This window comes from Dermacentor variabilis, unplaced genomic scaffold (assembly GCF_050947875.1).
Source record: "Dermacentor variabilis isolate Ectoservices unplaced genomic scaffold, ASM5094787v1 scaffold_12, whole genome shotgun sequence".
NCBI lineage: Eukaryota > Metazoa > Arthropoda > Arachnida > Ixodida > Ixodidae > Dermacentor > Dermacentor variabilis.
The window spans coordinates 61,867,320-61,885,407 of NW_027460280.1; the positions used below are offsets into that span (position 1 = coordinate 61,867,320).

Consider the following 18,088-nt stretch of genomic DNA (forward strand, 5'->3'; position numbering starts at 1 on the left):
TACGTTTGGTGCTGCCGCACTCGAATACAGGGACTGAACGCGCACTTCCACCTTCGACGGTGATATGCTATACCCTTTCATGCTGCAGTACACGCAGACCTGCAACTCACATAACAAATGTTTTCGGAGCGTAAGACAAGTCGCCTCGGCATATATGCTGTGCGTGCTGTACCTGTCATTTCTGCGGTGAACACCGATTTTTCCGACTTCCGTAAAACGAACACTTTCGTGATCGATTCTTCCATTAAACGAAAACGGAAGTTTTCCAGACAAGTGACGGCACTTGGCTTCGCGTGAAACCACTCAAAACTGCTTAGCTCGATCGGTGTACTTGGGTGTTTCACATTTTACTGGCATGCCATTATCTCATTCAAGCCACCACTACAACACCTCGCTTGAGCGGTGTTTTGTGTCCGTGGTCGGTTACCTGAGCCTCACGCACCAGTGACAACTGCGCGTGCGCTGCACGGCCCGTATTCAAGACGCTTGTCTTGCGCAGCAGCGTTTCCCCATTGGTCAGCGTTTGGGCGTTTGCCACTAACGATAGCGATCGACATGATAACGAGACGCTAGCCGCGATGACGACCAATGGATGATGGTACTTACGAATGAACGGCTGAATTTGCAAAGCCATTTGTTCGTAAGAATGGTTTGCATTTGGGCGCCTGGCCGTCGCCAATACTATCTCCGCTATCACAATTGACCAACAACTGTTCTTATGAAGCGCTGTAGTTCGCGAATTGCTTTGCGAATACGGGTCGAGAATCATTGCAAGTGCGCGTCCGTATTTTGTCAGGATTCATTTCCGCTTTCTCTATTCATTTCGTTTCACGCAACCTGCCGAGTCTCCGATCGCGGTGATAGCTAGTTTCGTGAAAAGTTAGTCAAGCATCAGGGCCTGTGTAATCTAAGGATTCCTTTACCTCGATTCCATTCACTTTTGATCATCCACCGCACCACTTACGAAGCGCGAAAAGAAATAGGATTAGAATGGAATAGTTACCTTAATTCGACGTAGTTTTCCTTTACGTAGGTAGTTATCGCAAACCGAGAATTAGCTCATGGTGCCTAGCGTGGCACGCGGGTGATCCGTTAATGGCTGTCGAACGGATGGAGTCCTTTCGTACCCGAAGTGGGCAATATCTCTGCCCAGGAGAACGTGGTTCTAGCGCTCTCTTTGTCATGCAGCATATGATGTTGTCACGTCCTTATACACAGAACTCCTCATTCGTAGAAGCGTTTCTTTACTGGACGGCGCTCGACGCGCGTTTTTCGTGATTTCTGTCAAGGCAATAAACCAAACAACAATAGCGGGCGATATTCAATCGCGAACGGCACTTGCGCAAGAGAAGTTTTGCATATACGGGACCTTGGGTCAGTATTCACAGAGCAGTACTTATGCTATCATCATCATCAGCCTGGTCACGCCCACTGCAGGGCAAAGGCCTCTCCCATACTTCTCCAACAACCCCGGTCATGTACTAATTGTGGCCATGTCGTCCCTGCAAACTTCTTAATCTCATCCGCCCACCTAACTTTCTGCCGCCCCCTGCTACGCTTCCCTTCCCTTGGAATCCAGTCCGTAACCCTTAATGACGATCGGTTATCTTCCCTCCTCATTACATGTCCTGCCCATGCCTCCCCATTTCTTTTTCTTAATTTCAACTAAGATGTCATTAACTCGCGTTTGTTCCCTCACCCAATCTGCTCTTTTCTTATCCCTTAATGTTACACCCATCATTCTTCTTTCCATAGCTCGTTGCGTCGTCCTCGACATGCTATACTCGCGGACAACTTTCTCTGGAAATGAAGTGCAAGCTACGGAGGCAAAGTGCGCAAAAGTAAGAGCTCTACCGAAAAAAAGTGTCACACATTTTCATCAGCGTTAGTTTAAGCTGCGGAAGACAAAACACAAGGCACTTACTACAGCAGCATAAGGCAAAACACACTACTGAGTGCTGAATTTGAAGTATTTTTTATGCTTTTCTCATTCCGCGTCTCCACAAATGCGAAACCGTTGCTTGTGGAAGCTACGCTGATTCAGTACTTGTTCCTGGAGGCCGAAAGCGCTGTAAAACGCTATCAGACTACTTGGTGCGGTGACACGGGTGCAGAAGCTCTGCCCTCGTAGATTTCCCTTCATTGCCGAAAAAAAAAAAAAAAAAAGCGGTCCGCGAGTATACGCACAGCCGCCCATGAGAACAGGTGCGGATCAACAGTGACATCGAGTGTAGCATTTATTAGCGCAGCATTTAGCAGTTACTGCTGTCGTAGAACGCTGTGAACTTGGCTCCGTGTATCTTTCTGCCGGAGTGAAAGTGGGGTTCGTACCAGGGGCGGGAAAGAGAGAAGAAAAGGTAGGTATCGCCAAAGCGACCGTTTCGTTCACAATTTTGTGGTTGGAAGGTCGCACCGTAATGACGCACTCCGGGGGTTCGACTCACGGAGATTAGACAACCGCCGCAGCGAAGTCGCGTCAAGGTCGCGCACGCGCAGCTTTTGAACGCAGAAGTTAACGAGCTGGTGTCAGCGGAAAGGTCGCGCATCAAAAAGTGCTCAATTACGCCTTTTTGCTGGGCTTTCGACGGAGTCAAGGTGATCGCTTGCTAACTGCACTGCTTCAAGGCCTGACTTGTGACAGCCGGCGTCCGTGGATGCGCACAATTCGCATGTCTGGGTGCCTGCCAGCGTTTACGCCGTCATCAAAGACCAAGTCCGTTGATAGACTGTTGCCGAAGGCAGTATTTCTGCGCTAACTCCTATGGCGCAGACGGGCGGACATCGAAATCCCTTTGTCGTAAGGGAGACTTTCTGTTGAAATGGTACTGCGTACCGAGAGAGACTGGTAACGAGAGGTAAAGACGGAGATTGAACTGAACAACGTGCGGTTAGTCATACCCTCTACTATCGCAAAGGAGTATATATACATTGAAAGGTAAGAGAAAAATATAAGGAAATGAAATGTATGCACAAACGACGCGCTTCATATGGGGAAAAAAAAAGGATTTATGCGCCTAATGCAGACGTACTTTTTGACAGACGCAAGCATTCAGTCTATAGCATTCAGCCATATCGAAATTCGTCTTCTATACGGCTAAGCTTCCCGCCCAAACCAGGTGCCAACTGCTTGCATGCTAGCTTTACCACGCCACGTGTGCAGATGGCACCAGTAACAGCGGGAGCGACGGTTGCACTAGCGCGGTAGCGTTATACCAAACCGTTCCGGTACCGCAACACAACTTGCGCCCGTTTGTAAGTTATTAGAGAGGTTTAGTTTAGGGGACGCAAGAACTAAGGGTGACGGTACTGCGCATGCGCAGATCCAGACGTAGAGGTCTGCGCATGCGCAGTACCGTGGCCCCTAGTTCTTGCGTACGCAAGCCGCTTGCGTCCCCTAAACTAAAGCTCTCTATTAATTACAACGAAAGTACGCTCAGCACAGCGGCATGAAAACAAACGCCATCCTCTATATAGGCACCGCTGGCTATTCCGAGGCCCCCATGTTTGTTTTTTAAATTTTTTATCCCCCGCCTCGTATGTTTTCACTGAGACGAACTCGTCGAGCACCTCGGCTGTCATTCTCGGGAGAAGAAACAACTCGGGCGTCCGCAGAGGCATCCCGTGCAACAGCCGCATCTGGCCGAGAGCCACGGGCAGGCCAAGGCGCTGTGCGGGCGCCGCTGGTCGCGCGAACTGCTCCTCTTTCCGCTTCCCCGGCCCGTTACTCTCTTTCGTCGGCCGAGAATTTGCCGACCGGTGGTGCTATCGTGCGGAAGTGCGGATTTAGATAAGCTGGGATTAGACGCTGGGGGTCACTAATGGCCCCGGGCTTAGCGGCTCAGGTGACGGGTCCCTTCTCGCGATTGCCCTCCCTCGGGCCCCTGCATCCTGTCTCCAAAACAACTCGCTGTCATTTCGACCCGACGTGGCTGGTAATCGTGGTCGTGAGGCAGCAGACCTGCCCGTATCAAGGTGTTCGTTTACTGCAGCTCATTCGGACATTGACACGCATAGATATGTAGTCATAGAAACTATCGATGATATGATTAATAAAAATCGGGCCCCTCGGTTCCCTTTCTTCTCGATATATATATATATATATATATATATATATATATATATATATATATATATATATATATATATATATATATATACACGACCAGATGACCCGCATGCGGCGTTTACATTGGACACTGGACGGACAAAATGAAGTATAATAAAAGTGGCGAGTTGCTGCCAGTTCAGAATATGTTGCACGCGTGAATGCTTGGCGTTGTGAGTTGCCTCTCACTCAAATCAACTTTGGTAGGTGCAAAGGTCCAAACCTCCTCTTCTATCTTACAGTCCGCGTTCATATAGCACAAAGAGGGTGTGTTTTATCGTAACAATTGCATTTTTTTTTTTGAGGGGATGGACAAACCTTGAGGAGTGCCATTTTGACTCATGCCCTCGCAGATTTTCTGAACGTGCCTCTAACAGATCTCACGAAGGCGATGCTTTCGCCGCAGAACTATGTAAAATAATACAACTGTGTTGATGGAGAATTAAGCTGAGCGCCTCAATAAGTGCATGCGTACTTAATTTTAATAAAAGGCTGACAGTATACCTAAAACTAGTGGAACCACTGCTTGGATGATGATGTATTTGTTATTATTGTTGTTGTTGTTGCTCCGCGTCCATTGATTTGAGTGTGTTAAGTGCGCTGATGCCGGGGTCATAACCAAAATTACGAAAAAAGAAACTTAAAATAATCAGGCTTATTGACGCTACGAAATGCACATGCTATGTCTGTTTTGCACGTCAGTGGAGTGAGAGTATTCTTCTCTCTTTTTTTTCATAACTAGGCGATTGGATTTTGAAACGTGCAAAATGTGTTTGATGTCATTTGCCTAAAAGAATCACTCCGCCCGAGGAGTCGGCGAGGCTATCGCCGCTGTCCGCGCACTGTATGGCCGACAGGCAGCGCGTGCCAGGTGAAAGCGTCGTCCGGCAGCTGCATACGCATGGTTGTTCTTCGCAGGTGGCAGGTGCAGCGCCCGGACGAAGGCGCAGCCGACGCACTCGTGATCGGGCCGGCATGCGTGACCGCTGAACCATGCGGCTGCACGTGCTTGTCCTGCTGCTGCTGGCGTCGGCCGGCGGCGGCTGGTCTCGAGAGCGCTGCGAGGACATCACTATCCCCATGTGCAAGGGCATCGGCTACAACCAGACATCCATGCCGAACCAGTTCAACCAGGACACGCAGGACGAGGCCGGCATGGAGGTGCACCAGTTTTGGCCCCTTGTGGAGATCCAATGCTCCGACGACCTCAAGTTCTTCCTCTGCTCACTGTACACGCCCATCTGCATGGAAGAGTACGCGGGCAGCGTGCCGGCCTGCCGCTCCGTCTGCGAGAGGGCGCGCGCGGGCTGCGCGCCCATCATGCGCCAGTATGGTTTCGCGTGGCCCGAGCGCATGAACTGTGACGCGCTGCCGCAGTACGGTGACCCGGAGCAGCTGTGCATGGACGCCAAGGAGGGTGCGCGACCGGACAGCGCCGATACGAGCCTCGTGGTGGCCCCTCCGGTGCCTCCGAGCAAGCCCAGGGGAGGCTCGCGGCCCCGGCAGCGCGAGAGGCAGCCCGGCGGCCGGGGTGCGTCGAGCGGCGACTGCGACTGCCCGTGCCAAGCGCCGCTCATCAACACGTCCGATCCGCACTTCTACGCGCGCGGGCTCTCGTCGAGACCGCCCGAGTGCGCGCTGCCCTGCCGCATGGTCTACTTCAACGGCTACGACCAGACCTTCGCTACGTACTGGGTGAGCACGTGGGCCGTGCTGTGCTGCGTGTCCACTAGCCTCACGGTGCTTACGTTCCTCATTGACACGGCTCGATTCCGCTACCCCGAGCGACCAATCATCTTCCTCTCCTTCTGCTACCTCATGGTATCCGTCGGCTACCTGGTACGCCTGGCCATGGGTCACGAGCCCATCGCCTGCGACGGCAATGTGGTCCGCTACTACGTGAGCAGCCGGCCGTTCGCCTGCACTCTCGTGTTCATCCTGCTCTACTTCTTCGGCATGGCGAGCTCCATGTGGTGGGTGATCCTCACGCTCACCTGGCTGCTGGCTGCGGGCCTCAAGTGGGGCAACGAGGCCATCGCGGGATACTCGCAGTACTTTCACATGGTGGCCTGGGCCGTGCCCACCGTCAAGACCATCGTGGCCGTGCTGTTGAGCGCCGTGGACGGGGACTCGGTCGCCGGCGTCTGCTACGTCGGTAATCAGGACCTGACCAATCTGCGAGCCTTCGTTCTCGGACCGCTCTGCCTCTACTTGCTGTTAGGCACCTCGTTCCTGCTGGCCGGCTTCGTGTCACTCTTCCGCATCCGTTCCGTTATTCGCGCCCAGGCGCGCGCCAAGGCCGACAAGCTCGAGAAGCTCATGATCCGCATCGGCATTTTCTCGGTGCTGTACACGGTCCCAGCTACAGTGGTCATCGCCTGCTACTTCTATGAGCACCATTACCGAGAGCCCTGGCTGCGCCGCTTGCGCTGTCCCTGCCCACGCAACAACGAGGCTCCCAGGCCACACTTCTTCATGTTCATGGTCAAGTACTTCATGTGTCTAGTCGTGGGCATCACGTCTGGCTTCTGGATATGGTCCGGCAAGACGCTGGAATCCTGGTGGAATTTCTACGCCAGGCTTTGCGGAGGCCGCCGCCGCCGAGGTCGCAGCGTGGCTGGTGGAGGAGTTGGTGATTTTCCAGATCCCCATGTACGAACATTCAAACAGTCCATGAGTCCAGTCAGTCACATCGGGCAGTTATCCAGCCATGGCGGCAAGCAGTTGCCGCTGTCACATGTGTGAGGACGTTTCCTGCTGGTGCCCGAGTTGAACGGCGTGCATCTCCAACACCTTCCGTCTAGTCCGCCGCCCGGATTCGGGCTTATTCTTAGTGCATGTTGCAGCAGCGTCAGCAGCTCACTTGCGCTACGATATCACGCCCGCGAGGCCAGGCGCTGCTGGTCAGTGAAATAATATGTGCCGCGCAAGTCTCGCTGAGCCCATCCTTTTCAGAGAGAGCGGAAGGCTACAGCTGCACTGCTTCTGAACTAAGACGTGCAGCAGCCGTCTAAAAGTCCCGCAAACTATTTCGCTCCATTACATGCGAAAGGTTGCGTAACCTAGGAGCGCACCAAGAAGCAGTCACTGAAACCTTCCAGCTCTCTCCGCTTAGCATTCATGCAGGTAGCAGGGCTGAGCTGGAAACTGTTAACCGTATGATCAGTTTTGCCAAGTGTCCCAACTTTATTCGTATAGTTGTTCGCAACATAATTTTTGGTGTGATTCTAGAGCTGATGTTACCTAGCGCAGTTGATGTAGTCGCGTGGTTCTGGACGCCCGTAATGACTACCACACTATCTGTTGTACCCTGTGTCTGATGTGTAAAAACTTCGCTCGCCACTGAAAAGCGGTAGCACACCTTTCCGTGCTCAAAAAGAGGACTTCAGGTTGCAGAACTTAGAATGGAGACCATAATGGAGGCTTATGTGTGGCCATGGATCTCTGAGGTGAAAGAAAAGTGTATGACGCAGATAAGAAAGTCAGTGCAACGCTATCGTTACGGCTGTGTGTAGTGTAGATACGTCCATCCCGACTATTCCTAGAACATGCTTTACCTTTTGATTTATTGACGTTGCATTGATCTTCACGTGGGTAATACAATCTACATTAGAAATCGGTGCGAACAAACGCTTCCATCACATCCGTGTATACGTGCTTTGCTTTGGTTTTAGATGACTGAACACCCTTCTGTAGGTTCTTCGTACTGCTTACTCTGCAATACTGTGGCGCGCACTCTGTCGCATTGCTGGATATTCTTCGCAGCGGACAAAGGCTCGTTCCCTGCGTGATACGTGATTGAAATGTGTGTCGATTATTAGTGCTCGTTTGATATCTGTTTTGTCTCCTGGGGCGTTACCCATCACGTATCGCCCCGATTCTCCTGTAGTAGGAGCTTACCGCAGTCGAAGCGCGCAGCCGGCGCTGTTCACAAGGAGAGAGTCACCTCGCCGGTGTCCGCTGTCCTGTATAGTAGCCAAGAGTTCCCAGCGGAGGGGCCCCAGCAAGGCTGCGCTGATGTATGTTGGGTGTTTGGTTTCGAGTCGCAGAGCAAGCATCTAGGGGCAAGCGGTCGCGGACAGGGCGTCTCGCCGAATGCCCCGGCAGCGACGCCGGATATGCCACCTTGCGGCGAGTCGCGCGCTGCGCCCTTGCAGAGAGCAAGCCGACTCAAAAACGGAGAGGCAGGAATGCCTGCTGCGACTCCGGCTGTCGGCGCTGCGTCTCTGGAAAGCTTCAAGACGAGGCGAGGGGCCCTTCTGCCATTTGTATGCAGCGCGCGACGCCGCGTGGGCCCTGTACCTCGGCTGACCTATTTCACGGCGTCAGTACCGGCTCCCTGCCACACCGCTTCGCCCCTACACGCACACAACCCCTCGATGTCGGAGCTTGCGTCGTTTGGGAAAGGCCCTGGGCTTTGCGACCGAGCTGTGGTGAAGCCGTCTGTAGAGGAATGCTTTTGTTTGTGTTTCCGATCTCGCAATCGGTGGGCTCGTGTTTGCATCAACAACACAAAGAAGCGTGTGTTTTGTGTACTACGATGTTAATGCAGATGAAGAATCGTGCACCCACGCTGTGAACAAAAAAAAAAAAAGGAAAATGCGCCAGGAGAAGTTTGAGTCTCCACGCAATCTTAACTGTACCGCCTCGCCTGGTATGTTTTCCAAAACTCTGAGCACTTGAAAAGGGCTCGACAGCGTTCGGGTAAAATATACTAGCTCAAGTGTCAAGTGGTCTACGAAGGCCGAGCTAAGAAGGAAATATTCTGTGCACTTGCTCAACGCAGCGCCAAAATACCGAATGTGCATAGGTTATTCTTTGTGCACAAATCCATTTTGTATGTTATCACAGAGTCTGTGTTTCATGTATTACGTGGTCTCCACGTCGAAGAAAAAAAAAAAGACAGCTAAGGAGTGTCGCCGCCCAGCGTGAAACTTCTCGTCATTATTTCGTGGTGTCAGTGGTGTTATCAGCGTCATGTGGGCCGATAATGACTTGGGCTCGTAGCCGCGGATTCCAATGCCCAGGTAACACACACATACAACCTCGTTGTATGTGTAGCAGCGCCGCTCTTGTACACCAACGAAGCGCCGACAGACGCGCTCCTCGACGCGCCATGAGGCTCGTGTCACGAGTGAATCAAAGGCTGCACTTCCTCGTCCATACGGTGTGGTCCAGGTCAGATCTGTACAGGCTTTTCGGGAGAGCGACATTGCAAACAGTATGCCGAATTAGTGCAACAAGAATCCCGCCGCTTTTCAGAACTCTAATCGTACCACTTGTGAAACTCCCCACAGAGCTCATTGCAAAAAAGAAGGAAAGAAAAGGGGAAAGAAAGGTACAGAAAAGAAGAACGAAAAAAAAACCGCCCCCATTGATCGGAAATTTGAAGGTCAGCTAATTTTTCACGTAACCTGCGGCGAACAGCCAAACGAAGAGACGTTGCCATGTTGTAACGTTGTGGGGACAGTTGTGCATGTTCTGGGCCACTCCCGAGAGCCACACACGTCTGCCATGGCTTCTAAAAAGTGGTAACTGGAAATGGCCAGATCTTGAATCGCCGTTTCGCACACGAATTGATGAAATAACTTCCATTCTTATCATCCGCTGGTCCAGGCCGGCCGACTGTGCTGATAAACGTAGACGGGACTACGAACAACAAAAGTGAATTGAATTTGAAAGAAAAGACAAAATTTACATTACTGCGGCCCTCACCAATTTCAGCACCAGCCAGCGCCATTTCGTGTCGACGACGTGGCAACGGCAAGGACACAATCCGCGCACCGACGCCAAGTCGCGCCACCCAGTGCGCACCAAAGCCCGGTAAACCGGCGCTCAGCTTAGCTCTTGCCAGCCGCAGGCATCTTCCCGAAGAGTTTGTACATTGCGGCTCGGGCCCAAGAGGAAGGAGCCGTCGAGAGTGTCAACGCGATCGCCAAACGGGGGCGAGGCCTCTGCCAGCCTACAGGCCCTCTGGGTCGGCTGTCGTTCGTTACGCCATACGTATTGCTGCAGCTGAGCCGCCTCAGCGCGAGCCCATTCACTTTGTCTCGAATGCAATGTCCTCGAAGCTCGGCCAACTTTTTCAGTTCCGCTGTCCCAGCCATCGGGGCGGCAGCAGAAGAAGGAACATATCACAAGTGGCCAACAGTTTACACCTCTATTTGAAACAAGTCGCGTCGCTGTACAAACACTTTCTCTGTGTCTACCACTTTGCACAAACCACAGGGTCTACGCTGACGAAGATAGAGAGTAAAAAAAGAGGATTATCCATGCGTGCTACGTTACAGGTGTATGTATACATGCTCATGTTCCACGTTCATTTGTCACGCCATTTTTTTGTTCGCTTAGGTGTAGCATAACTCGTGTACATTTTGTTTATGTATATATAAAGAAATATTGCTATTGTCATTGCTATTACCAATTATCACCAGACGTTGTCACTTCCGTCGTCATTAAGCAACGTTCGCGGAGCATCCGTTGAGTGTGTATAATTTAATGTACATTATCATTAAAGAAAAGAACCGTATTGTTGATATAATCTGTGCGTGCTGTCTGTTTCTTCTTTCTCTCCCTTCACCTTGGCACGGCCGTCGAGGACGACATGAATGATCTTGAGACCTCTCTCTCTCTCTCTCTCTCTTTCTCTCTCTCTCTCTCTCCCAGGGCTCAAAGATTGCTCACCGCGAGCATTCTAGCGAACCCTTAGCGCAAACGTGGAGCTTAACAAGGGGTCTGTTCGACAAGGCGCAGAGAAGACTTAACAGGAGATGCAAATGAGTGCAGTGAGCACATTTCTTCGGCCCATATTCACAGATCTGCAGCGGCAGTCGACGCAGCACTTCTCGTTAATTTCAGCTTCATGAATGGAACCATGATTCGATAACTTTGCGCAGCTGTTATTGGCGCGAGAAAAAAAGCATTGCCGACAACTCCAGCCCACGAGTCCCGTTTGTCCGTTTTGTTTGTCTGTCGCGGATTGCAGGGACCTGACCCGCACCACTTAGGCAAGGTAAGGTGTTCGCGCTGTGAGCATCGGCATCACAAGGGTGGGCAGACTGCCCATATAAAGTGAGCACGAAATTGGAGAAAGGGTGCTTAATCGCAATCACACCCAGTGAGAGGCGTTTTCAAGGGCGTTTTGAAATAGGGCGCGATTTTTTATTCGAAACAAACGTTAAAAGTGCTTAATAAGAAATCGCTTCTCATATATCGCGACAGAGATAACATTTAATTTTGTGACAGTGATGAGAAGTGTTAAGTGGAACAAGATTTTGATGACGTATTTCTCGAAACCTGGTGCTAAGCACCGGATCTCTACTGAATGGATAAAACTTCATTACTGTTCGGCTTCAATACCGCAAATGCATGAGACATGTACTTTAAAGTTAATAATTACGAAGTTGTAAAGTGAACCACTGTTACTAGCTGAGATTTTTCGTACAAGTAATGTCCACCTTCTCAAGTAATCCAGTTGATGTAACAGCAGTATCATATGTAAACTTCACGGGAAATATTGGATAAATGTTTCCACTAAAGATGCGAGGATCAGCGAAGTGATCAAAGGAAATTTCTAACAGGGAGTCTCAGAAAAACGGAATAGTAAGTGTAAGGGTTGTTGACGATAATGGCGCTTCTACACAATGAGGACGAAGACGCGGAAGAGGTGGGGGGGGGGGGGGGTATTAGCGTGGGTTCTAACAGTTTGTTGCAGGCGCGAACAATAAGTAAACAACATGTCTGCCCGGAAGCAAGTTGCTTCCAAACTCGGCACGCGGTCCTCCCAGCTCAGCGTCACCCACGCGTGTCGCACATTCCTGCGCAGCACGAGATCCTCTTGCGCCTCTCAGGTACGAGACGAGCAGTCAAGCCTGTAGGCTGTCGCCGCGCACGACGAAAAGGTAAGCGGATGAAAGCAGGATTTCGGATCAAGTAAATACAAGGTTAAAAGGGGACACTTTGGGGTGAGCAACAGTGTGGAATTGTCGGAGGTGATGACGTCGACGATGTGTCGCTGAGACAAACCTGTTACGAACGGCAAAACGCCAAGTACAATTCCAAGTACCAACTACCAAGTACAATTCTGGAGTCTTTCAGCGAGAATAAGTAGGAGTAGTAGGAGTGAGTGCAGAATAAGCGTGAGCACATAGCGAAGAGCTTCGGGTGAAGGGAGCCAAGGCAGGGTTGCTTCTGCGCCTTAGTCGTGGTGGGCCCACGAAATGGCACAAGTTTAGATTTGTCGTGCATTGTGCAAAAAATCATCAGCAGACTCAATACCACACGCGTTGACGCGACGACAGGCATAAGTGTGTGCGGATACCTCAAAAGGGAAAGTGAAGCGCAGAGTGGCAGGGGTGGAAGGCAGGATTCATATGCGCTTTTCCTTTCTAATCGTCGCGCTGTGTGCCAACAGATATTCCACAGAAAAGAGCGCGAACGATCATTTCCTTAAATAAATCATTTTGCACCAAACACAATTGTGTCTTATTTGGACTTCATAAAGACGCAAGAACATCTGAATATGGATGGCTGTGCACTTTCATTTTACAGACAACACATTGTGCCTGCAGGATGTCACAGCCGACATCCGAACACGGTTTTAAAAATCTAGGCCGCCAATTCTTCGATGGCCGCTTCGCGCAATTCGTCACACCTAGCGATAAATGGGCATGGCTCGCACCTGCAGCTGAAATAACTGTGCGTAATAGCACTGTGCGTAATGCCACAAAGCGGCAGTTGGCTTCAACCTTGAGTAATGTGGGAAGCCCAAAGACATATTCATTTTAAGCAGCTCTTCTACGTCATATACGGGTTGAGCCACGAGCCGCGGTTCGCGGTGCGTAATGAAACAAATTTAACGAGTAATTTCACGGCAGTTGTTTCCATCTACAAAGACAGTCTTGCAATATAAAAGCACCGAATTAAGAATTCATGATATTTCCCTTGAACTTTCCGACATAAATATGCGCCGTAAATGTTGCAATTAATAAGTAAATTGATGTGACTGGTTTAATTCGTGAATGAATGGCTTTCGTTTTCCTTGCATCTGCGGTGGACGCAATTTCAGCACATTTTGTAGGCTTTTTTCAGGTGTTCCAAGAAACGAACGTGTGCAAGCGCACTCGCACCACACTCTCAGACATAAAAGTGTAGCTTCATTATTGGTTAGCTGTACGGTAGTGCGATTAAAAGACAGGACAAAAGAAGACGCACAGGGACACATACAGCGCTGTGTGTGTACCTATGTCTCTTCTTTTGTCCTGTCTTTTAATCGCGCTACGGTACACCTATTCAAGATGCGTTACCAACAAGCCCACATTGCAACCACCGTGATAATTATTGGTGTTTTGAATTGAAGTAAAACAGAAATAATTTCTCAAAAGTTTAATGAGAATTCGTATCTGAAATTTCAGTACCTCAATAAAGGCCAATAAAATGAATAATTTGCGACTTCGCTGAAAGTACCGATAGTAAAACAGACGTCTGAAATACACAACATGCGCGCATGTTTAGAGGCACTCGAATTAGACATAGGGATCGCCAAGGTATGCGAGAAAGCCGTGGCTTCGCTCATGGGAAAAGAGGTACGCGCCGGTCGTGGCAGTGAACGTTTGTCCTAATTGGCTCCTTTTTTTTTGCAGCAAGCGCCTGGTTGCTTTCGTTCTTCATTCTTGAGGCTCTTGAAGCAATCCTTATCAGGTTGGTGGAGCATCCACTAACCTCCTCATACTCGATAATGGTACTCGATGGGCTTCTCTCTGCGAGCAAGGTGGTTGCTCGTGCTCCTTGAACTGACGTTGGAACCTTCGCGTGCTTTGTACAATATTTATAGCAATGAGTAGGCTGTGTTGAAGCACTAGGACACCAGGCGGCTAGCCTAGCTTCTGCGAAAGGTCCACCTTCCAGAGTTGACTGCGTGCTCTCGTGGGAGAGAAAGCTTCACACAATAGGGATGGTTTCTCATAATACGCTGCAGAAACGTTGCAGAAAGACTAATAGACAAAAGCAACCCACCGCGAGAAAAAAAAATTGCACTCGGCATTAGTCGAACATCAATCAGAACATCATACACTCCTTAGCAAGTACCGAGGTTGTAGGCATCATTAAAGCAGCGTAGCTGTCAGAGTGGGCAATTAGACAGCACATAAGCTTCTGTGTCTTCAATGATCATCATCATCATCAGCCTGGTTACGCCCACTGCAGGGCAAAGGCCTCTCCCATACTTCTCCAACTACCCCGGTCGTGTACCAATTGTGGCCATGTTATCCCTGCAAACTTCTTAATCTCATCCGCCCGCCTCACTTTCTGCCGTCCCCTGCTACGCTTCCCTTCCCTTGGAATCCAGTAACCCTTAATGACCATCGGTTATCTTCCCTCCTCATTACATGTCCTGCCCATGCCCATTTCTTTTTCTTGATTTCAACTAGGATGTCATTAACTCGCGTTGGTTCCCTCACCCAGTCTGCTCTTTCCTTATCCCTTAACGTTACACCTATCATTCTTCGTTCCATAGCTCGTTGCGTAGTCCTCAATTTAAGTAGAACCCTCTTAGTAAGCCTCCAGGTTTCTGCCCTGTACGTGAGTACTGGTAAGACACAGCTGTTATAAACTTTTCTCTTGAGGGATAATGGCAACCTGCTGCTCATGATCTGAGAATGCCTGCCAAACGCACCCCAGCCCATTCTTATTCTGATTATTTCAGTCTCATGATCGGGATCCGCGGTCACTACCTGTCCTAAGTAGATGTATTCCCTTACCACTTCCAGTGCCTCGCTACCTATCGTAAACTGCTGTTCTCTCCCGAGACTGTTAGACATTACTTTAGTTTTCTGCAGATTAATTTTTAGACCCACCTTTCCGCTTTGCCTCTCCAGGTCAGTCAGCATGCATTGCAATTGGTCCCCTGAGTTACTAAGCAAGGCAATATCATCAGCGAATTGCAAGTTACTAAAATATTCTCCATTAACTCTTATCCCGAATTCTTCCCAACCCAGGTCTCTGAATACCTCCTGTAAACACGCTGTGAATAGCATTGGAGAGATCGTATCTCCCTGCCTGACGCCTTTCTTTATTGGGATTTTGTTGCTTTCTTTATGGAGGACTACGGTGGCTGTGGAGCCGCTATAGATATCGTTCAGTATTTTTACATACGGCTCGTCTACACCCTGATTCCGTAATGCCTCCATGACTGCTGAGGTTTCGACTGAATCAGACGCTTTCTCGCAATCAATGAAAGCTATATATAAGGGTTGGTTATATTCCGCACATTTCTCTATCACCTGAGTGATAGTGTGAATATGGTCTATTGTTGAGTAGCCTTTACGGAATCCAGCCTGGTCCTTTGGTTGACAGAAGTCTAAGGTGTTCCTGATTGGATTTGCGATTGCCTTAGTAAACACTTTGTAGGCAACGGACAGTAAGCTGATCGGTCTATAATTTTTGAAGTCTTTGGCGTCCCCTTTCTTATGGATTAGGATTATGTTAGCGTTATTCCAAGATTCCGGTATGCTCGAAGTCATGAGGCATTGCGTATACAGGGTGACCAGTTTTTCTAGAACCATCTGCCCACCATCCTTCAACAAATCTGCTGTTACCTGATCCTCCCCCAGCTGCCTTCCCCCCCTTGCATAGGCCAAGGCTTTCTTTACTTCTTCCGGCGTTACTTGTGGGATTTCCAATTCCTGTGTACTATTCTCTCTTCTATTGTCGTCGTGGGTGCCACTGGGACTGTATAAATCTCTGTAGAACTCCTCAGCCACTTCAACTATCTCATCCATATTAGTAATGATATTGCCGGCTTTGTCTCTTAACCCATACATCTGATTCTTGCCTATTCCTAGTTTCTCCTTAACTGCTTTTAGACTCCCTCCGTTCCTGAGAGCATGTTCAATTCTATCTATATTGTACTTCCTTATGTCAGGTGTGTTATGCTTGTTCATTAACTTCGAAAGTACTGCCAGTTCTATTCTAGCTGTAGGCTTAGAGGCTTTCATACTTTGGCGTTTCTTGATCAGATCTTTCGTCTCCTGCGTTAGCTTACTGTCATCGTGTCTAACGGAGTTACAACTGACTTCTTTTGCACACTCCTTAATGATGCCCATAAGATTGTCGTTCATATCTCCAACACTAAGGTCCTCTTCCTGAGTTAAAGCCGTATACCTGTTCACTAGCTTGATCCGGAATTATTCTACTTTCCCTCTTAACGCTAACTCATTGATCGGCTTCTTATGTACCAGTTTCTTCCGTTCCCTCCTCAAGTCTAGGCTAATTCGAGTTCTTGCCATCCTATGGTCACTGCAGCGCACCTTGCCGAGTACGTCCACATATTGTATGATGCCAGGGTTAGTGCAGAGGATAAGGTCTATTTCATTTTCAGTCTCGCCATTCGGGCTCCTCCACGTCCACTTTCGGCTATCCCTCTTGCGGAAGAAGGTATTCATTATCCGCTTATTATTCTGTTCTGCAAATTCTACTAATAACTCTCCCCTGCTATTCCTAGTGCGGATTGTTTTTTAATCCGGTGGAAAACTGCGCGGCACCGGGATTCGAACCACGGTCCTCTTGCACGCGAGGCGGATGCTCTACCTCTACGTCACCGCTGCACCTCTTCACTGATGCTGTCATTCAAAACTTATGTGGCCGAGTCGACTAAAGCGCACATTTTGCGTTGTTTGATTTGGGAAGTGCGAGAAATGCTGGACGCTGCAGCTTCGACGATACCTTCTGTCATTGTTTCAGATAAAAAGTAATAGTGCAGCCTTCATTTCAGTGGGTGCAAGGCGTTGCTCGTGGAAGAGTTCCGGTGGCAATGTTTTAACGTTTCCAAAATATGCACAGTCAAACTGATCGATTTCCCGTGGGCCGGTAAGATAAAAGGTGAAGAGTCTCCGTATATCAATCCCGTTTACATGATATACGATACTCTAGAAATGTGATGCGATGCGCTACTGTATAGGATTCATGTAAACTGGCCTGTTTAGTTTCACATACTGCCCCGATTTCATTCTTTTAGATTTTCTTTTTTTTATCGGTTGCTCGTGTCCCCAAATTATTCCCGTAATCACGTTATCACTCGCGCTAGACGCGCTTGCTGTATTCGTGAACGTTGCCACCAGGTCGATACCGTCGATAACGAGACGGGATTCTAGTTAGATTTCCAGCGTGACGTGAGTGACGTTGTACAGTCTGGAATCAACGTGAGCGCTAGCGATTGCTCTGGAATGAACAGCCACGTGTGTTTATGATAGACTCGAGCAGCGGGTTCAACCGTCCGCCTGCTGGCGTGCTCGTCGGTGTCGTCATATTTATAGTGCTGGTTAGCTTCCTCAGGTGCATGATCGCCCAATAAAAGGTTCGATTAGTTATTTCTTGTACTGCTCCTGCTTATGCACCGTCACTATATACCGCGAATATACTGAAACTACTTGGCCAGTTCTTTTGCGCTGCAGTCGGTCAGCCGCCGCTGGAATTACGGGTAGTAGAGAGATTTGCCATGAATGGGTCTGTCAAGAAAGCACATTCAGCTTCTTTATTCTTAACAGAATATTTGCTTAGAGCAGTGGTCTATACCTTACATTTCATTACGTAAATTCCAGAGAAAGACAGATTACGGCAGTTTAGACTATAGCAGAAATAAGGACAGCTGGAGAAGTCAGTGTCGTGACATGGTGAAACGGTGCGGAAGACAACGACAAAGGGAAGCAAACGACAAATATTAGTTTGAAGTGTACACTCTCAAAAAAAAAAAAAGGTGTACACATTTGGGAGCGTGTTCTTCCCCCCAAACAATAATCTTAGAGAAAGGAATATAAGAGCGGACACGCCCATAGAGTCCCGCGGCCGAATTGACTGCAGCGCACCAAGCCGCCGACGCTAACACCTGAACCACACTTCCGGTTTCGGTTTTGGGCGCGCGCGTTTTGAACGCTAGCTGAGACGCGTGACGCCTGCTGCGCTGGTCGGCTTATCCTATTTACGCGCGCT

General features: G+C 49.4%; 1 protein-coding gene across 1 annotated transcript in view; it reads left to right on the top strand.

Annotated features, from left to right (window-relative positions):
• The window catches only part of fz2 (frizzled 2), a 69,748-nt gene extending 59,102 nt beyond the window's left edge, over positions 1 to 10,646 (top strand). The window contains exon 2 of the mRNA XM_075676875.1: positions 5,024 to 10,646. Coding sequence (XP_075532990.1) covers positions 5,099 to 6,850 — 1,752 coding nt within the window. The 5' untranslated portion in view covers positions 5,024 to 5,098 and the 3' untranslated portion in view covers positions 6,851 to 10,646. The remainder of the gene's footprint in view (positions 1 to 5,023) is intronic.
• Positions 10,647 to 18,088: the final 7,442 nt, after the last annotated feature.